The sequence below is a fragment of the Carassius carassius genome, chromosome 38 (genome assembly GCF_963082965.1).
Source record: "Carassius carassius chromosome 38, fCarCar2.1, whole genome shotgun sequence".
Taxonomy (NCBI): domain Eukaryota; kingdom Metazoa; phylum Chordata; class Actinopteri; order Cypriniformes; family Cyprinidae; genus Carassius; species Carassius carassius.
The window spans coordinates 23,889,498-23,909,586 of NC_081792.1; the positions used below are offsets into that span (position 1 = coordinate 23,889,498).

At 36.2% G+C, this 20,089-nt stretch overlaps 1 protein-coding gene across 1 annotated transcript in view; it reads left to right on the forward strand.

Moving 5' to 3' along the window:
• LOC132119595 (thrombospondin type-1 domain-containing protein 7B-like) overlaps positions 1-20,089 on the forward strand; it is a 48,563-nt gene that overhangs the window by 19,580 nt on the left and 8,894 nt on the right. The window contains exons 3-16 of the mRNA XM_059529695.1: positions 4,950-5,790; positions 8,405-8,653; positions 9,524-9,684; positions 10,614-10,769; positions 11,191-11,391; positions 14,155-14,346; positions 14,904-15,147; positions 15,228-15,343; positions 15,438-15,570; positions 16,202-16,305; positions 17,115-17,306; positions 17,399-17,707; positions 18,107-18,285; positions 19,806-19,960. Coding sequence (XP_059385678.1) covers positions 4,950-5,790; positions 8,405-8,653; positions 9,524-9,684; positions 10,614-10,769; positions 11,191-11,391; positions 14,155-14,346; positions 14,904-15,147; positions 15,228-15,343; positions 15,438-15,570; positions 16,202-16,305; positions 17,115-17,306; positions 17,399-17,707; positions 18,107-18,285; positions 19,806-19,960 — 3,232 coding nt within the window. The remainder of the gene's footprint in view (positions 1-4,949; positions 5,791-8,404; positions 8,654-9,523; positions 9,685-10,613; positions 10,770-11,190; positions 11,392-14,154; positions 14,347-14,903; positions 15,148-15,227; positions 15,344-15,437; positions 15,571-16,201; positions 16,306-17,114; positions 17,307-17,398; positions 17,708-18,106; positions 18,286-19,805; positions 19,961-20,089) is intronic.

Here is a 20,089-nt window from a genome sequence, read left to right on the forward strand (position 1 = left end):
TTTGTAATCTCTGTTTGATGCTTTGCACAACAATGTTTATCTTTTCAGAGTAATTTCTCCAAATTTAATGTGTGATTAATTAGATTAATTAATCACCACATCATGTAATTAATTAGATTAAAAATTGTAATCGCTTACCAGCCCTAATATATATATATTTTTTTTTATAAATGCTGTTTTGAACTTCAAAGAATCAGAATCAAAATGAAATAAAATTTAAGCAGCACTACTGTTCAACGTTGATATAACAATTAGAAATGTTTCTTGAGTACCAAATCAATAAATATAGATCTGCATTTCTGGTTAAATGGTTTATTCTATCCTCCACTAGAAAGGCTCGAGTAAACACATCAGGGTTAAAAGCTTCACATTTCCCTTGTTTTTCCATTTTCTGCCCCAAAAATGTTAGTTCAGACAGAGAAAAATGCAACAACAACAACAAAATCTCTTTCCTGGTGCTTTTCTCTCATTGCCGCAGTTCAAAGCAATTATTCCCTCATTGAGAGTCTTTAATCAGCATGCCATCCATCAGGATCCTGATTAGTCGGGAGATCTCTGTAGGACAGGCCTCTGCGGTTAAAGTTTTACCTGAACCCCCTGCCTCTGAGTAAATTGATATTTGACTAAGGAGGATAAGCACAGAAGCAGTAATAAGCACACTGTGAGGACAGACACACTAATGATCAAATGTGTGTTCGACTCTGACTGGAGGGTTTAGGCTGATCTTAGTGGTCATACAGTAATGATGTCACCCCATATGGTTTTTGACTTCTCCATTGTGCATTAGGTGGCATTTTGGAGTATGGCAGGTCTTTTTGCTGACATCACCACTGTTGTGATAAGGAGAACATGGCCTTTGACACCCCCCAAGGAACATTAACAATGATATCAGACTTTTACTGTCTATTTGAAGCATCTGTTCCCTCTGTCTTTCCTCTCTCTGTTCCCATTGCATTATATTACCACTATACTAAGGCAAACAGTTTTAAAGGTCCCGTTCTTCGTGATCCCATGTTTTAAACTTTAGTTAGTTTGTAATGTTGTTGTTAGAGTATAAATAATATCTGTAAAATTCTAAAGCTCAAAGTTCAATGCCAAGCGAGATATTAACCTCCGCCCACATCAATACACAAAAAAAGGGCGTGGTCTTGTTGCGCTCCGACGGAGAAGAGGAAGAGTTGTATTTGTGTTTGTCGCCATGTCGTCAAAACGCTGTTATTTTCATCTCGGAGTCCAATCACCTTTGTTTGGGCTTCCCAGGGACGCTGTACTTGGAGATTAATGGTTACAATTTATGTTTAACTTGGTTTCCCGAAAATTATAATCCACATGTAAAACTATGTGCAGCACATTTTGCTGAGGACAGCTTCCTCAATCTCAATCGGTTTAATGCCGGATTCACGCAATGATTATTCCTGAAAGACGGAGCAGTTCCCTCTTTGTCTGGAGAAGGCGTTGTTTATGGACCACATAAGGTAAGTGTATTTTATTATTTAAGTTGGTGCGTTTAACAGTTTCTGTAACTTATTACACAAAGGGCAACACTGTTTAGCTTTGTTAACTAGATGGTAGGGCTGTGCAAAAAAATCAAATGCGATTTTCATGCGCATCTCGTCAGTAAAAACGCTCCTGTGATTATAAGTACATCTCCAGCACGTGCATTCTTTTACTGTCTATGGTTCAGATCAAGATTGCCAGGTTTTCAAAACAAATCCTGCCCACTTGCTTCTCAAAACTAGTCCAATCGCGTTTCCAGGAGGGCAGTGCGCGCTCAGCTGCTGTCGAATCACAACACAGGAACCGCTGGCCCAATCAGAACTCCTTACGTATTTCTGAAGGAGGGACTTCATAGAACAAGGAAGACATCAGTCCGTTTTTATGACAGTGAAAACAGCGGTATACAGATAAGTGAATTGTGTGAAAAATACTGTGAAACATGAACACATGTTATATTGCACACTGTAAACACAATCAAAGCTTCAAAAAAGCACGAAAAATGGGACCTTTAATATAGTGTTAAAGCAATGGAATTATTACTCTGAATTATTACTTTGGGATGTGTTCTTTTTTTGAAGCACATTTGTGAGGTGTGTTTGTGTGTGTGTGTGTATATATATATATATATATATATATATATATATACAGTGTTGGGGAGTAACTAGTTACATGTAATGGCGTTACGTAATTTAATTACAAAATTAATGTAACTGTAATTAGTTACAGTTACTAAGAAAAAATGAGTAATTAGATTACAGTTACTTATGAAATTTTTAACGATTACAAAGGGGATTACATTTGAATATTTACACACATCCACATACAGATTTAACTGATTTCACTGACTATTCTGAGACATACCGCCCTAATAATTTCCGGGATGCGGAAACAGTCTGGTTCGTAGAATCCAGTCATAAAAACGGAATGCCTAACGCGGACGGAATATGCCATATTTTGGATGACTAAATCAAAAGTAGGTCAGTACACTTGAATCAAAACATGACATGGACTAGTGTCTGTGAATATTAAGCCCCAAAAATGCAATATATGACTCCTGCACGTTCTGCGTGTCTGTGGAAATCAGGCGCGGACTGGACACCGGGAGAAGCGGGACAATTCCCGGTGGCCTGGCAGCCGATTTTGCCCGCTATTTTAATATCATTATTGTATAATTGCCTGCCGAATGTACTAAAGCGATAATTTGCGAATCCGCCGTTTGATAATTAAATCTCTAATAAATCAGGAAGTGTTAGTCATGACTCGCGCGCTCTCCGCGCCTCCGCCAAACGGTTTGGATCAGACTCAGAGTAATCAATGCGAGAGAGAGAGAGAGAGAGAGAGAGAGAGAGAGAGAGAGAGAGAAGAGTGGACTGTGGAAGCGCACAGCTGGAGCAGAGAAGCAGAACTCCTGTTCAGGGTTTCAGGTCAGTTTCATCTGTAAAGATGCTTTTTTTTTCTTTGTTTTTTTATTTAATTAATCAAGCAGCAGCACGTTGCTCATCAGTCATCACTCAAAATACTATATAAAGGACATCATTATTATCAGTTGTAATGTTACAGTAGTAATTTAGCTGAAAAACAATCCGATTTTTTTTATAGGTTTAGGGGGAGCTACGGACAGACAACAACACAACCCTTACGAAAATTAACGTTTTAATATATTTCTATAAATCCAGAGAAAATAGTTACTATTGTTTAACTGTGGTAACCAAAAATTTAAAATGATTTTACAAATTGAGTTATTTAAAAATAAATACAAATCCATTTGCAAAAAACAAAACAAAAAAAAAGGTTATTGTATATAGGCTAAAAAAAGCATGGTCAATTTTTGTAAGGAAAACATGACTCGTGTACAGTATTAGGATTTTTCTATAAAGATATTGTAGTATTGTAGAGTATTGTATTGTAAAGTATAGTTTTGTTCAATCTTGAGTATTAAAGTCATGAAAGAGATGGATAACAGGGCAAAATAAAGAGACTGAAGAGATAAATGGAAGTGAAGGTGCAGTTCAGGAGAGAACTTTTAATTATTTAGCATGTCCCCAAATTAAAGATTTAAACCTTTTTTATGTCAGGTCCATACCAAAAATAGTTTTGTCCATTAATTTGTTTGTATGAGTTTGAATTTTGGTTTCATTTACTACACATAGGCCTACTGAAGCTCACAGTGTTTTCAACCTCTGCCATCTCAATATAGGAGTACACGAGCACATAAACATAATTTCTAGAACTGCTCTGTGTCACTTCATGTGCATTTGACTTATTTTGAGAAAACTATCATCACATCATATACAAAGAGACAGCAGTTTAAAAAAAACACCAATGTTTCAGGAGTTTATTACACAGAATACGACACATGCTTATTAGATAAATGTATTTGAGTTGATGTATATGCTTTTATTCATTATTCTTTAATTTTCACAAATTTAGAAAAGTAATCAAAAAGTACTCAAAAGTAATTAGTTACATTACTTTAATAAAGTAATTGAAAAAGTTACACTACTATTACATTTTAAACCGGGTAACTTGTAATCTGTAACCTATTACATTTCCAAAGTAACCTTCCCAACACTGTATATATATATATATATATATATTATTTTTAGCTTTATAAGACTTGTTTAGATATAGTTACTCAAAAATTACAAATACATTTATTTCAGTCCTTTGAACTTATATCCTTTTGGACACAAAATTAGGATTTTGAAGCTTTTCCATATACAGGTAGAGATGATTTATGTCAATCTGCAAAACTGTTAAAAGAAATATTATTTTATATTATGAACACTACAATTCAAAAGTTTGGGTTCAGGAAGATTTTTTTTATGTTTTTGAAAGATGTCTTTTATGCCCTTATCTTATCTTATTTTCAATCTTAGTATTGGTATAGGAAATGTTTAATGCTTACTAAGGCTGATTTTATTACATTTTTTGTAACAAAAATACAGTAAAGTAATATTGTGGAAATATATATAAGATGTTTTATTTGAAACAGAAACATTTTAGAACATTATGAATATATATCAATTGAATGCATCCTTACTGATTTTCAAATAAATCTTTCTGGTCCCAAACTTTAAAATGTTCTGTCCTTTTATGGTCTTTAATGTACTCTATTCTACTCTTTTCTATTCTATTCACTGTTCCAAAATAGATTAATTTGCAGCAATCTTGAGAATGAATCCCAATTTCATATTCTCAACAGGTGACATTTAAAGCTGCACAGTCCAAATTTTTTTCCCTTTCTCTTTCATTCCAGCTCATTTCTTTTGACAGTGCTTTTCTACAATAAAGATGATTATCCTTCTTGTGTCACTGAATCCACATGTACAGTATTTCTGTGGTAAAGTGAGATGAATAGATGCTCATCATTGGGCCTGATTTGGGCTTTAATAGACAATAGTAATATAATTAACTTTATATCCTGTATGTCTTTTTTTATTTTCCTGTAGGTGTATGGGGTGGCTGTGTGGCCAATGATTGTGGTTCAGTTGGGCTGCAGAGTCGCTCGGTGTGGTGTGTTCATTCTGAAGGCTGGAGCACACATCAATCCAGCTGCTTTCCATCTGATCGCCCACCGCACCAGAGAGCGTGTGTGAAGATGTGTGAGTGGCAAAAGGATCTGTTTGAGTGGCGCTTGTCTCCTTGGGGTCCCTGCACCCCGAGTCCTCTTCTCCCAGTCAATCGATGTGTGACCGCTCAGCGTGGAGTACAAAGCAGAGGTGTGGTGTGTGTGAAGCGTACTAACGGCACCACGGTGAGCCAGCATGTGTGTGAAGCATTTTCTGCAGTGCCGGAACGAGAACAGGCGTGTTTGTTACCCTGCCCAATCGACTGCATCGTCTCCGCCTTCACCCTCTGGTCCACCTGCAGCCGCACCTGTGGGTCAGCCCTCCAACAGCGCACCAGACACGTGCTGGCAGCACCCCTGTATGGAGGAGCAGACTGTCCCAGCCTCACCCAGACACGTCCCTGTAACCATGACAACGCCCACCCTGCTCTCTGTCCCTCTGACCAACAGGAATACAGTTACAATTTGTGGGTGGGGCCCTGGAGCCCTTGCAGACTTAAAGGGACAGCGCCTGTTGGAAAGACAATGGTGGACTTTGGTTTTGAAGTTGATGGGAAAAAAACAGTCAAGGCTTCATATACCATCAAAAGCCACAATGAGAATAATCATAATCAAAACCATTATGATGAAAGAGGCCGCAAAATATCCTGGGAAATAACCATTGGTTATCAGACTCGGCAACTGCGCTGTACAAGGAGTGATGGGAAGAATGCCATGCTAAGGTGGGCATCCAGTCTATTAATGATTAGGTCAATGAAGAAGTTTATAAATTCATCCATCTATTCATCCACCCATCTACAGTACCATTCAATCAAATCACTCTTGTCTTTCTTTTATCCCTTCCTGTCCTAGCTTTTACTATTTTGAACGATAACTGAAACCTTTTATAACGGTCACTTCTTGTGTTTATTGCCAGCTTATGATAACTCGCTTTTAAGTTCAACTGAAAGACACTTTAGATAAAAGCGTCTGCCAAATGAATAAATGTAAAATCCATCCAGACATCCATCAATCCACGATTGATCAGTCAGTGCACCAATTAATTGTATTTTTATTTTTATTGATTTTTATTTTATTTGTTATATTTTAATAAAATTGTATATATTTCATTTAGATCTTGCAATTTTATATTGCTTATTTTTATTCTATTTAATATCTATATTTATTTTAATTGAATTTATTTAATATTGTATTTTGTTTTTGCTTTATATATTTAATACATTGTATTTTTATTATTTCATTTAAGTTTATTATAGTTTGTTTAGTTGTTATACTTATCATATATATAATTTTTTTTCTATATTTTATTTGGATTTTTTTATTCTTTTATTTTACAATAGTTTAGTTTTTATACTTTTCATATTAAATTACATTTATTTTTATTTTAGATATTTCTACACACTTTTATTTCACTTTATTTATTATTTTAGTTTACTTTTAGCTCAGTTTTGTTTAGTTTTATGCTTTTTATATTTTTATTTTCATGTTATTTGTTTTTTCTATATTTTATTTTTATTTATGTTTAGTTTAGTTTAGTTTAGTTTAGTTTAGTTTAGTTTAGTTTAGTTTAGTTTAGTTTAGCTTAGTATTCATTCAGCCCAGACAGAGTAATCCAGAACACACGACTACTCACTGGGAAAAAAATAATCTGTAAAATATTGATTTAAGTTTAAATTGTGTTATTATGTAAGAAAAGATGACATCATGAAGTGATGCAATATACATTAAACTAGAACAAGTATGTAGGAAATTGTCAAATTATATACAGTTTAGCATTTTACAAAAATATTTGTCCCCAGAATGCTGCAAGTAGTCAGAATGAAGAGAGAGTTGTGTAATGAAGAACTGTTGTATCCTACCATATGATGCTGTTTGTCCCAGAGAACATGTTGTTATTTATGCATGCAGTACTGGTTACACTGTCATAACAGAAACTAAATTATACCTTCTGTTGTGGGCAATACCGAAAAGAGAGAAGACTTTTCACCTTTTCATTTTTCAGCTGAGGGAAGATTCCAAGCCTGCTGCTTTTTATACATTTTTCATTAGATTTTAATTGAAATAGTACTTGTTGCTCCTAGAAAACTACAATAATAAGCTCCAGAGAGAGCGTGAGACTACCGTGTGTTGTAGTGAATAAAAAAAAATGAAGAAACAGTTCTTAAAATAGCCACATGTTATCAAACATTCTATAGGACAGCAGAAATCTTGTGAGATAAATAAGTTATGCTTTTGATTTGCTGCAAATATTTGCAAGTTCTGTGTATTTATATTTAATACAATCATAGTTCTTAGCATCCATCGAGAGCCAATTGAATCTATAGACAAAAAAGTTGTATAGATCCAGATAGAAAATGAGAATCAAAAAAGAAATGTTTGAACTAAATTTGTGGATATGTGGAAAAGTAGATTTTTGTTACACAAAAAAAAAAACACTTAACAAAATCAGCACTTAGTATAAGCGTATTAAGATTAAAAAACTTTGCATATAAATCTGAATTTAAAAATCCCATCTGAGTTTGATGTTATTTCTATAACATGTACAAATCAAACTCATTATACGAAACACGGTAATATCATTTAATGTAATTCTTTGGTTAGTATTTTATAACTTATAATTTTTTAATAGAATACTGAAGATTATCATTTTTTTGTTGTATTTCATTTTTTAAATGTTCATCTTTGTTTGCGGTTCCCTATTTAACTAATCCATTCCTTTTTATTCAGTGTCGGTTCAACTGTAAAGCACATTTGCAATCAGTTCTTTCACAATGTTTTGTTGTCCATGGTATGCAGCAAACTTCAAGTGTTACCAACAATAAGATGCTAATGCCAGTCTTTATTTGAACCGCTCATTTACGCACTGCATAATAAATTAACATCATTTTTTGTCTTCAGATTACAAAATTTCCCTTGTGGTTTGCTAACTTTTTCGCCTTCGTATTAAGCCAGAATAAACTTTGGAATAAATTGAACACCCACGGACCATCCCATCTCTCTCACAGGATTTCATAGTTTGCTTTAGCTTGTTTTGTATGCCAATATATTCACCGAGAATCAGCAGCAACACTAAAGCCTTGGAGAGTTTGAGAGACAGCTTGAAAAATGTTCTGTTTATGTTGCTATCTTTTATTTGTCATGCTAACAGGCTAAAGCATGCCAGCACTTTCAGTGTGTGTTTGAGTGCGTGCGTGCATGCATGTGTGTGTAGGTAGATAGCAGAGAGCCACAAAATATCAATCATGTTTTTTTACAGCAGTAAAATTCTTCATTTTACAGTGCAATAAATATGTGGTAAAAAAAAGATGACACTGTAAATTTCCTTCTCATCTCCAGTCTTTGCGACCATGACAACAGCCCCATGAACTTTCGTTCATGTGTGATGCCCAGAGACTGTAGAGTGTCTGATTGGTCGCAGTGGAGTCTGTGTTCAAAGACATGTCGGACATCTGATCAATCACCCGGCTTTAGATGCAGGAGTCGCAGCCTGACGAGAGCAGCCATTGGTGGAGGAGAGCCATGTCCCGTCCTGGAGGAAAGAGCAAACTGTAATGTTTTGGAAGACACACTGCCACTGTGCCCAAGGTGAAGAGAGTGCATTGCCAGAATTGTGCATCCAAAAATGTTTTAATGTTTTAATTTGTGCTAAATGCATTAGATCTTAGAGGGGACACTGGATGCCCATGTTCCATGAGTTGTCATGGTTCTTTGTCTGCAACATATTTTGGTTAAAATTCCTTAATGGTCATGTAAAACAACACCCTTTTTACCTTGTCAAAAATTGCTCCGGAGTCCATTCACAGCGAGCCGTTTCCGTGCAAGGCATGTCTCTTTAAATGATAATGAGCTACTGCTCACCCCGCCCCTCTCTTCCGTTTTTTTGTATTCGGTGGCAAGTTACCATCAAAAACAAAACTAATCCACTGCATCCTCAGTGGCTCCGATGTCGGGAGAAAATAAAGGATCTTATATTCACTTTTACAAAACAGTATGACTCCATTCTGCTCAGAAAATCAAAATGGCTTAATTAAGACTGTTTAGGTTTTTGGGGGATTAAAAAAGGAGTGAATTGATTTTTGTCATTGTAGGGTGGTTGTGTTCACAAACTGCTAAGACACATTTATATGCAAACACCATGTAAAAGTGAATTTTTCATCCGATGTGCCCTTTAAAATCAACATAAAAATAAAAATCCTCATAAATGTATGTTATTGATCTTATTGTGAATGATTTCTCCATGCATATGTTTAATTTCTTTAAAAATATTGAACGTATAACTTTTTTTTATTTACATTTTTATTATTATTATTATTATTTTGAACAATCTGTTTAACTTGGACGTACGTCACAATACAGAAGAAAAGATGTACTACTCCAGTGTTATTGGTACTTTAAAAAGGCTGAACAGATATGACTCTTTAATTTGACTTGTATTTTAATTGGCTGGAAATACAGGTATGAGTGGAGGGTGACCAATTGGAAAGCATGCCAGGTGGTCCCACTTTTGAGTCAGCAGGACCATCGCCATAGCAATACCAGCATCCTGTGTGGAGGTGGGATCCGGACCCGAGAGGCATATTGTGTCAGGATCCATGACATCACAGCACCGTTCCATAGTAAGAACACTGTTTTCGATAATTAACTGCAGATTATTAACAAATAAGTATGATTGAAAATTTTCAGATAACTTTTTATTTGGCAGTACCACAGTATTATTTGAATATCATTTTATGATAATCATTCGGTTCTTGGTGAATATCAAAATAACATAGTATTACCCAGGGGTGGGTAGATTTAGACCAAGAATGCATTTTTAGTGCATGTATGTATTGGAATAAGTTCAGTTAAAAAACTGAATCCAAGATGGCAAACAATTTGAGTGAAGTTGTTTAGCCTTATGCATCATTCACTACTAAAATGCATTGATAAAAAGGTTTCATTCTATTTGCAAAATGTGTGTATTTGTGTGTATTATATATTTTTATGCTTATTAGAGTATTGTGCCATTAGCTTAGCAGCTTGCTAACAATACACTTTTAGTCATGCATGCACTCCATATGAAGAGCGTAAAATTGCTGCCTATGAAGCACGATCCAAGTCATTTATGAGATTCCATTTCAGTGAGGATGATGCCTTGGAAGACTTTTTGGTTTTGGATCAGAGCACTAACAATGTGTCCATCTCACAGTACAATAAGCAAATGGGATTAACGCAAATGAGAGTCAATCTTTTAAACATTAACACCACAAACACAGAGGGAAAAAATATTTTCTAGATTGCTTTCATTTTATTTAATCTTTCATAGGCTGGTGAGACTCGGGGGAGAACGCTAAGGGGGGGATTTAGTTTCCTCTGCGTTTCTGTTTTTTTATTTAAATGGTAATCTGTGGCCACACAGTGAGAAAGACGGATTTGAATTGCATTTATTTTTGTGCAAGCTTCTGTTTAGAGCTTTAAAAATACATTTCATACAATTTTAAAAAGATCTCCAACTGACTACTTGTGGTAAATTTGAAACGGTCTCTCTCTGTTTTTTCATTATTAGTCAGTCGGCCTGTTGGCAGGAACTTGTGCACCAGGCCTTTACCGACACTGGCTGAGTCCTGCTTCATTCCCTGTCAGAAACATTGTCCCCTCACGCCTTGGTCACCCTGGGGACCCTGTCTCCATGACAACTGTTTGGAACCTCAGGGGAGAAGAGGTGAGAGATGAAAGCATCCCATCGACACAAATCCATGTCTAAATCACACACACATAGATTCACACCCCCTGTCCTTGGTTTCTCCTCTCAGTAATGTAAATGATGTGTGAAAATCGAGGTGGGTATATTTCTGACCCTAAACTGAGGTGCCGCCCACTCAGTGGGGTGATGGCTTTATTCCTCTATTTAGACTCGTTCTAGAGCATTTTTCTTTATATTCCATTTTCTGTTTCTTCTCTCATCTTCCTTAATGTGCACATATATTAGGCCAAGATATTTGGCTGTTGCGCTGCTTATTTTGCCAGAGTGTGGGAACAGTATCTACTAAAATGTTGGCAATGAGCATGTTTCTGTTTGAGTCATCGCTGAGATTTTATTTTTCCTTTTGGTGTTTTTTCTTTTTTTAATGTATACACCTCAGTTTTCAGGACGAGAGCTCGTTCTATAATTATGGAGTCTTGGGTGGAGTCCGACAGTTGCCCTCACGTCAGCGAAGCGATGATCTGTGATGACCCTGTCTGCTTCATGTGGAGGGTGACATCACAGGGGCCCTGTGTCCCTCAAAATGGATCATGTGGCCCAGGATTCCAAGAAAAGACTCTACAGTGTTTTTCTGCCACAGGTATGCAGGTATCCCTGGCCATTTACTACAACATTTGACCTAAAACTGAAAAGTTTGTCATCATTTTCCTACCCTCACCTGTATGATTTACTTAATAAATTAAATGATCAATAAATGTAAAAAAAAAAAAAAGACAAATTCTGGTGCATCAAATCTTGAGACACCATATTTGAATATATTCAAATGCAAATGAGAAGGATTTCAGGAATTTGCAAACTATTATATGGCTTCAGAAGAATATAGCAAGGCAAATGTGCTACTTTTATGTTTTTATGGACTATACTTTTATAGTGTTTGTTGTCATTTTTGGAGCCTTGTTTTTAATTGTGCTCAAATTTTACAAAATTGCTGGTTTTTGACCCTTTTATTTTTTTTATCAAATAAATGTAGCCTTGGTGGGTATAAGAGGCTTTTTTCAAAAACAGTAAAAAATTATTTCTGACCCCAAACATAGACATTCATAGACATTTTGCAAAAAGTCTCCTTTCCTGGAAGAAAAAAACATTCGGAAAAATGTGATTAAGGACAGAATTTACAGCACTATCGCTTTAAATATTCTCAATCCTGTCATTCTTCTCTTTTATCCCTCTAATTACTTTCAACCTTCTGTTATACCTTTCCTCCAACTCTTCAGTGATTAGTTATTTTTACTCACATAAATCAATGATCAGCTATCTTTTAATCTCCTCTCATCTTTCCTCTTCTCTCGGCGGATATGTGGCATATTTCTTTCTATTGAGACACAACTGCCAAAGAGCCTCAGGAGTCCTCTAAGGTCTTTCATTGTAATGTCACTCATCAATGTCAAGTGCCTGTGTGTGTGTGTGTGTGTGTGTGGGGGGGGGGGGGTGTCCATCAGCTGTAAGTATATGAGTGGTCTTAAGGGATTTACCACGGAAACATGTCCGTCTGTGGCTTGGCAGTCGTCATACATGACAGGACACGGTGAAGCACACACGTCTGCATTAAACCTGACAGCGTCATCTTCCCAGCATGCACTTGGAATGTTCTGGAAAATGCTAAGTGAAGCTGAAATGCCAGAGCCATTAAAGTTGAAGTGCTGTTGACTTAAAGTGATCGTGTATTCTTGCTGGAGATTTTAGTTGTAATCACTTTACACTCGGTTAAAGTCACCTCATCTGACTTTCCCAAAACAGCATTAGATGAAAAATAGAACTGAACATCCCAGCTGTTCAATAAACATTTATAAAACAGAAACTTTCATACTTTATCATCATGGCAGTAAGGAAAACACCAATTGAGTTCTCTCATCAACAAATTTACAAATATACAAATCTAGTTGATTTTAAATACTGTATATATATATATATATATTTCAAAATACACAAAAAAATGCATTACAGTATGTAACAAAAATATATATTAAAGTATATTTAGATTTATTTCAGAGTTTTAGCTACGTATTTTGACATTTTTGGCAAGTATTTATATAATTTATTATCATTCAGTGTAAACATATTGTTCAAAATAGATCTTATATTTAATCCAAACAATTGAAAAGGTATTTTCTTGCTCCTTGAAGTAAAATTGTGCATCAAAGCTTAAAAAGAAATATATTTCCAATTTTTACAACATATATTTAGCATATATTTTAAATATATTTTGGACAGTGTAAATCAATATTTTTATTGTATTATGGTGTGGATGGTTTTCAGGGTATTGCTATGGTTTTGATCACATATGCGATTGCTTTTCAATTTTGAATGGTTGCTAATAGGTAATTGTTTATTGGCCTTAGCAAAGAGGTAAAGAGTAAGATTTAAGAGGTAAGATTTTTTGCAATGGCCAGACATGTTTCATAGCTTTATTTGCAGAAGTTATCACTCCAGTTTCTGTGATCTTTCTGCAAGTTTGATATTTATGAAGTAGCATCCTATTGAATTCTGTTGTCTGTCAGCAGTCCTGCAGTTCTTGCACACACTAATGCGTGTCTTAAGGCTCTAGGTAGATAATCACTCTGGGAAATTGCTTCTTCTAACAGTGCAAATAGGTGAGAAAAAAAGTCTTCCTGTCTGCCATGTGAAAATAAAATAAAATAAACCCTTATAACACAACAGGAAAGATGGTTGGCATTTTTTTAAGGCAAACGTTTGAAGAATGTTTCGGGAAATACTGCCCTTCCTGCATCTGAGATGTAATCTATCTGTCTGTCCGTTCGTCCATCCGTCCATCTCTCTATCTATCTATCTATATAGCTAGCTAGCGGTGAAGCATTTAGTATTTTCCAAACTGAACTGAGTGACGTTTAGAGCTGATATTTTACTTCAGCATTCATTATCAAATATAAATAAATATAAATAAATAATTATTTTCAAGCTGTCTGATAATTTAAAAAGTGCCTTAATATTGCCAAATCATGGTATTTGAGAAAAGAATAGAGCAATCAGGATGCTATTAAACATCTTATTTGCATATTATTCAGTTATTAATGAAAAGTGATTGTTAGGTGCAAGATAATAGGAAACCTAGATATTTCTGTGCTTAAAACAAACCATGATCCTTATAGCAATGTTCTAATTTTGTTTCTTGGCAATAAACTAAACTGCATATTTCCCTGTGTTGTATCATTAAGACGTTAATTGAATATGTTTTTTTTTGTTGGGAAATAATAAGTGTTATTCAAAAGGAAGCTGTGAAAAGATAATAAACATTATGTTGGTATGTTGATATAAATAAAGAAAATAAGAAAGACAGTGAGAACAGTGATTTTTTTTCTTCCTAACCTTCATCTTGGTGTTACAGGTGAGACGGTCCCTAGTGCTCAGTGTTCAGGAGATCCTCCTCCAGTCCTGCAGTCATGTGAGATGCCCTGTCCTGGGGACTGTGTGTTGGGACACTGGGGTCCTTGGACTTCATGTTCCCAATCCTGCTCCAATAAACACCAAGAAGGGAAACAAAGTCGCTCACGCCTTGTTCTGGCTCTTCCTGGAGAGCGTGAGTTTAGATTGAACATTTGGTTCACAAGCATTTCGTTCCTGCAGCAAACATAAGACACCAGGCCAAGTGATTAGCACACAAGTTGAGCTCTGAATTTCTTGCACATCACATTTTGATTATACGATTAAGATGATATGATTATGTTTTGTGAAGTTATACTGCAAACATTCAAGAGTATGAACAATAAATACACAAAGCACAAACTATGAAAAAGTGTTGGAAATGTAACGTTTCCAGTTGTTGCAGAAAAACAGTGTACAGCGGTCCTCGCATACTGGGCTTCTTTGAGGCTCTTTCAATGTAATTAATTCACAATGCTCTGATTTGACCCAAGTCGAAATCTCTAATCCCCATTTTAAAACAATGTTCTATTAGTCTTTGTCCTGTCATCCCCTTCTTTTATTCTGGTTCCCATAAGGCAGCTCTTTCACATGAATTATAGATTCTCCCTTTATGACACAATCATCAGGGACACATCCTTTGTTTGACCCCTCAAACATATGGCTCTTTGTTCTTAAATATCTATACGTACAGTACATTTTTTTTTTTTGTAGATGGAAAGCTATGTCCTATGGCCCCTGAGCTGGTGCAGTGGAGAGACTGTGGCACAGAACCATGCACAGTGTACTACTGGGATACTTCACCTTGGGATCCCTGTATGCCAAACACCATCACAGTTGAGAGTGAAGGTAACAGTGCACCTCCACAGATGGAGAATGATGCCACCTGCGGTACAGGGGTACAGATGCGCCAAATCACGTGCAGGAGAGCTGGGAATGGACATGTGCTGTCAAAATGGTAAAGAAACACACAAGCTTTCATCCTGAATTCTGTATAGAACACTCATACAGAAAATCTCATACTTATATCAACTTTAGGTGTCCTGAATCCTCTCGTCCTGACTCCATCCGGTCTTGTCCTTTACCTTGCAACATTGACTGCATAGTCACACCATTTAGCGAATGGAGCGCCTGTCCCACTTCCTGTTTATCAGGTAAACATGTAGACCGCTAATCCTAACAACATGTCCTAACCAGGAACAACTTGACAAGCTCAAAATTTTAATACTGTGAACTTTGCTTTTCTAGTGAATGCTAGTGCACCAACTCAGTCTCGTCACAGGATCATCATCCAGAGACCTGCTAATGGAGGTCAAGAGTGCCCAGATACTCTTTATGAGGAGAGAGAATGTGATCCACCCCCTCTGTGCCCAACTTACAGGTAAAGAGAGAAATGGTTAAATGAGCGATAAATGATGTCTGTTACGCTAACCAAGGCTGCATTTATTTGATCAAAATTCATTAAAACTGTAATATTATAAAATATTATTACAATTTATTTTTAAAATTGTAAAATGGAATTTATTGCTGTAATGACAAAGCTGAATTTTCACCAGTCATTATTCCAGTCTTCAGTGTGACATGAATCAACCTGATTATTGCAAAGCTACATCTAGATCATGACGTAAAAATCAAGTAAATCATTATAATCTTGATATCAACATAATATAATTACCAGTAGCTTATTAGTGATTCTTTGTTATGAAAAATGCAAAAAACAATTGAACTTTAAATGCGATTTTGATCTTTAGTTGGGAGGATCTAGAATTCATAATTCTGGATAATTAGGAAAAACAATATTAACATGAATAAACGTAAAGCTTTTATAAAGTACCCTTTATAAGACAGAAAAATGCTCAAAGGTAATCAAACCATGTACAACATGTGGTGTTACTCCATTAAAATGTGGCAATGCGTAGATGTGCCAACAAAATACAAAATGTTCAGAAAATATAATTGGATATTAGCCAGACACCGCAACATGTTTTCTGTGCACTGATGTTTCCTGGCAGATGGCAGACCCACCGCTGGCATCAGTGCATTCTGGTACCTGATTCGGTGAGGCAGGCTGTGGGTGGGCCCACAGAGGCATGCGGTATTGGCCTAGAGAAAAGAGGTAAGTGACGGATAAGGATCTCTGTATGATTTAAAGTTTTATTAGGAAAGTTCTGTAAAACGTGGGTTACTGTAGGACGATTACTCGTCTTAGAAATTCAGATGGACTTCTTTACTGCCTGCAGGTCTTTTTTTTTTTTTTTTGTAATTTTCCCCATACTATCTACTCTTATAGAAAGTTGTCAAGATGTCAAAGGGGACACACAGCATGGTGTGACATCTGACATCTCTGTTCCTGGGCCCTTTTTAAAATATCCTGCTGGTGCTTCATGTAAATTTAAAGGTGTTGGCCTATCAAGGCACAGTAGGGATCTTTTCAAAATGCGCTTTGCAGCAGACAGCAAATAAATGACTCCCTCAAGATGCACACAGTGGGCTTCATTTAGGAAACACAAGCAGAATGATTATCTATGTAAATTATTTTTAAAACCATTCTTACTTAAATTGTTCATTGGAACAATTTACATAAGAAAGGTTTTACGAATACTTTACCCTAATTTGTTCTGCTGATTGAAAACGATTGAGGATTAGTGTGTTACAGAAGACCTTTAGAATGTATTTTTACACCTTTAAGGGATATTTCACCCAAAAAGGATAATTCTGTTATCATCTTTTTACCCTTCATTGAACTGAACAAGACATTTTTAAAAGAAGAGAAAAATCATACAGATTTAGAATTTTTGACAGAATTTAAATTTTGTCACATTAGATCGACATTTCACTGTTGACAAAGTTTGAAAGTGTCCAAAAAATTGTATCATACTTCGAACGGTGCAACTGATATCTTTTCTATCTCTGTCATGTTTTCAGAGGTGGCGTGTGTTGCTGCGGATGATTCTCCTGCAGATGTGACGGACTGTTTGAGGTGGGCTGGACTGATGCCCGTCCCGGTGAGGGAATGTCGTGTGCCATGCAGAGATGAATGTAGCTTCACCTCCTGGAGCAGATTTACCGAGTGTCAAGGCTGTGGAAGTTGGCGCACTCGTACCCGATCTCTGATAGGTAACATGTTCAACCAAAAACTATTCTGATTTCCAAAATGTTTTGTGGGAGCGCACACACCATCCAAGTTCCCCTTCCATCCAACCTCCCAGGTCGCAGTAAGAAGCGCTGGCAATGCCAACAGGAAGAGACATTTCCTCTCCTGGAGAAAGAAACATGTCCTTGTTCTGAGTTTTACACCCAGGCTCAGGGTCCCTGGTCTCCTTGTTTGCTCTCACCAGCAAAAAACATTGCTGGCCATCCTTTCATCCAAGGAGTTTCCCTTCAAGGCCAAAAGACAGTCCAGGACTGGCGAGCTCAGAGGAAGAACAGCGAGTGTGGGCACGGGAAACGCTACAGAGCTCTTGCCTGTCTGGATCACCTGGGACGATTGGTGGAGCCAGCTCTCTGTAGAAGCCCTGGTGATGCACTCTTCCAAAACTATAAAATAAATTACCATTCATAATGAAATTATTATTTATATGTTTTTCAGACCATTTTTGCACATTTTGTCACAATTATTTAAATTACTTTTATTTTAAATTATTATATTTTTCTTTGAAGATAAGTAAATAAATCATAGATTTATGTTAACTTTGCAAATTCTTAAAAAAACGGAAAAACTGAACTTACAATAAATATTAAGATACTATGACATTTGAATTCATTCTTTATTTACAAGAATGAATTGCATAGATGTTGCAAATATATAGATAATAAAAATACAATATTTGTTGTTTTGTTTTGTACTATTGTAATTTAGATTGTATGTATCTTCCATGTACCTCTAAAGAAGTAGCGTGTACTGTATGCTGTCACAGGTTATGAAGAGGAATCGTGTCATGTACCATGTTCTACGGACTGTAAGCTAAGCGAGTGGTCGAACTGGTCCGCCTGCAGCGCCTCGTGTGGTGGGGGGGTGAAAGTTCGCTCTCAGTGGCTACGAGAGAAGCCTTTCAATGGAGGTCGGCCCTGCCCAAAACTCGATTACAAAAATCAGGTGTGAATGATTATTCAGATCAACTTCTACTTTATTGATCTTGTAAGAAATGAAGAAACTAATCAGTCTAAATAAGACATGGGTTGTTCTGAGACCTAGTTATTATTTATAATAGAGCTGTTTAGTCTATTTAAATTAGCCTGAAGGAAAAATCACCTGCTGTGAAATTATACATGCCTCAATTATATGTGTTCATAAAATTATACATATTGTATCTTCATCTGTGTGAGAGTCACAGAGAACAAGGCAGTGTGTGTGTAAACCTACTGTATAATTTATTATTCATTTTGCCTGGCTTTGGGGGTCTTCCCCAGGCTTCCCACTTTCAGGTGTTTCCACAATGTTTCTCAACCACTTGCTATTCTATTAGGACAAGACTGGAGAGGACCAAGACCTCCAGGGACTGAACCGCTTATCCCCCCTGCTTTTTGCCTTTTCCTTTTATTTCACTCTATTTATTTTATATTTCATCAGGGCAGGTCAAGCAACATTAAAGTTTGATGGATCTGAACTGGAGTCGGCAAGAATTTTACTTCAGCTCAGTTTCGCTCATATAAATGAACCACTAAATAACGAATCTATGGTGGGGTCAAACATGTTCCAATAGAAACTAATGGAAATGTGTCCTTTCCTTTTTCCCTTTTTTCCCTTTTCCCCTGTTACATCTTCCTTTGCTTTCCTTCATTTTTACATTCCTCTTCCCTCCTTTTCTTTTTTTTTCGCTCTGCGTTCATTCCATTTCCTTTCCCTTTCTTTCATTTTCTTTTCCTGTTCCTTCCCTTTTCCATTTCCTTTACATTGCAATATTCTTTAAATGTCCTTCCTTTTCCTTTCCCCTTTTCTTTTCCCCATTCATTTTCTCTTACTTTAATATACTCTGCTTTCTGCATCCATTCCATTTCCCCTTCTTTGCTTTCTTTTCCTTTTCCCATTCCATTCCTTTAATTTTCGGTTCCTGGTTCCCTTTCTATTTCCCTTTCTTATCTTTTCTTTTCTTTTCTTTGTTTACTTATTGCTTTACTCTCCCTTACTCTATTGCTCTACTCTTCCTTTGCACCCCTTTCATTTCTTCTTTCTTTCCCCGTTAATTTCCTCTGCCTTTCATATATTTTTCATTATGTGTCTGTTGCATTTAATTTCTCATTTCTTTCCTTTACATTTTCCACTTTTTCTTCCCATTTTACTATTATTTTAATTTCCTCTCTTTACAATTTATTTTGTTTTCCCTTCTTTCCTCATTCGTTTGCTTTACTTTTTCTTTCCATTCTTTCCTATCCCCTTTGTGGTTTTGCTGCTGGTCATGTTCTGCTGATATGAATATCCACAAAGGCTCAGGTGAGTCCCCTAGAGAATTGTGTGTATTTGTGTTCATTATATTTTGCACTTAAGTGTGTATGTGTCTGGTTATATAAGAATTAGCATGCTATATTTTTTTCTTTACATTCTTGTATACACAGAGACACACAAACACACAATTGTGTGCATGCTGCCATAACTAAAAACATCTTGTCTGTTATCAGGTGTCTGAGGTACTGCCCTGTTACTCTGACTGCAGTCAGTATGTGTGGGAAGTGGAGTCCTGGTCCATGTGTGTCCTAAACCCACCAAACAATCTCAAGAACTCTGGATCAACCCAGCCTGTGTGCGGAGAGGGCTTCCGGACCGGCAAAATCCAGTGAGATCATTACGTTGAGCCTTTAAATAAGCAAATTATCTCTGAAGTCATTAAAAAAAAAGTTGAATTAAAAATATGTTGTCTTGTACTGAAAAGGCTTTTAAAATGTACTTGTTCTGCCACAGAACA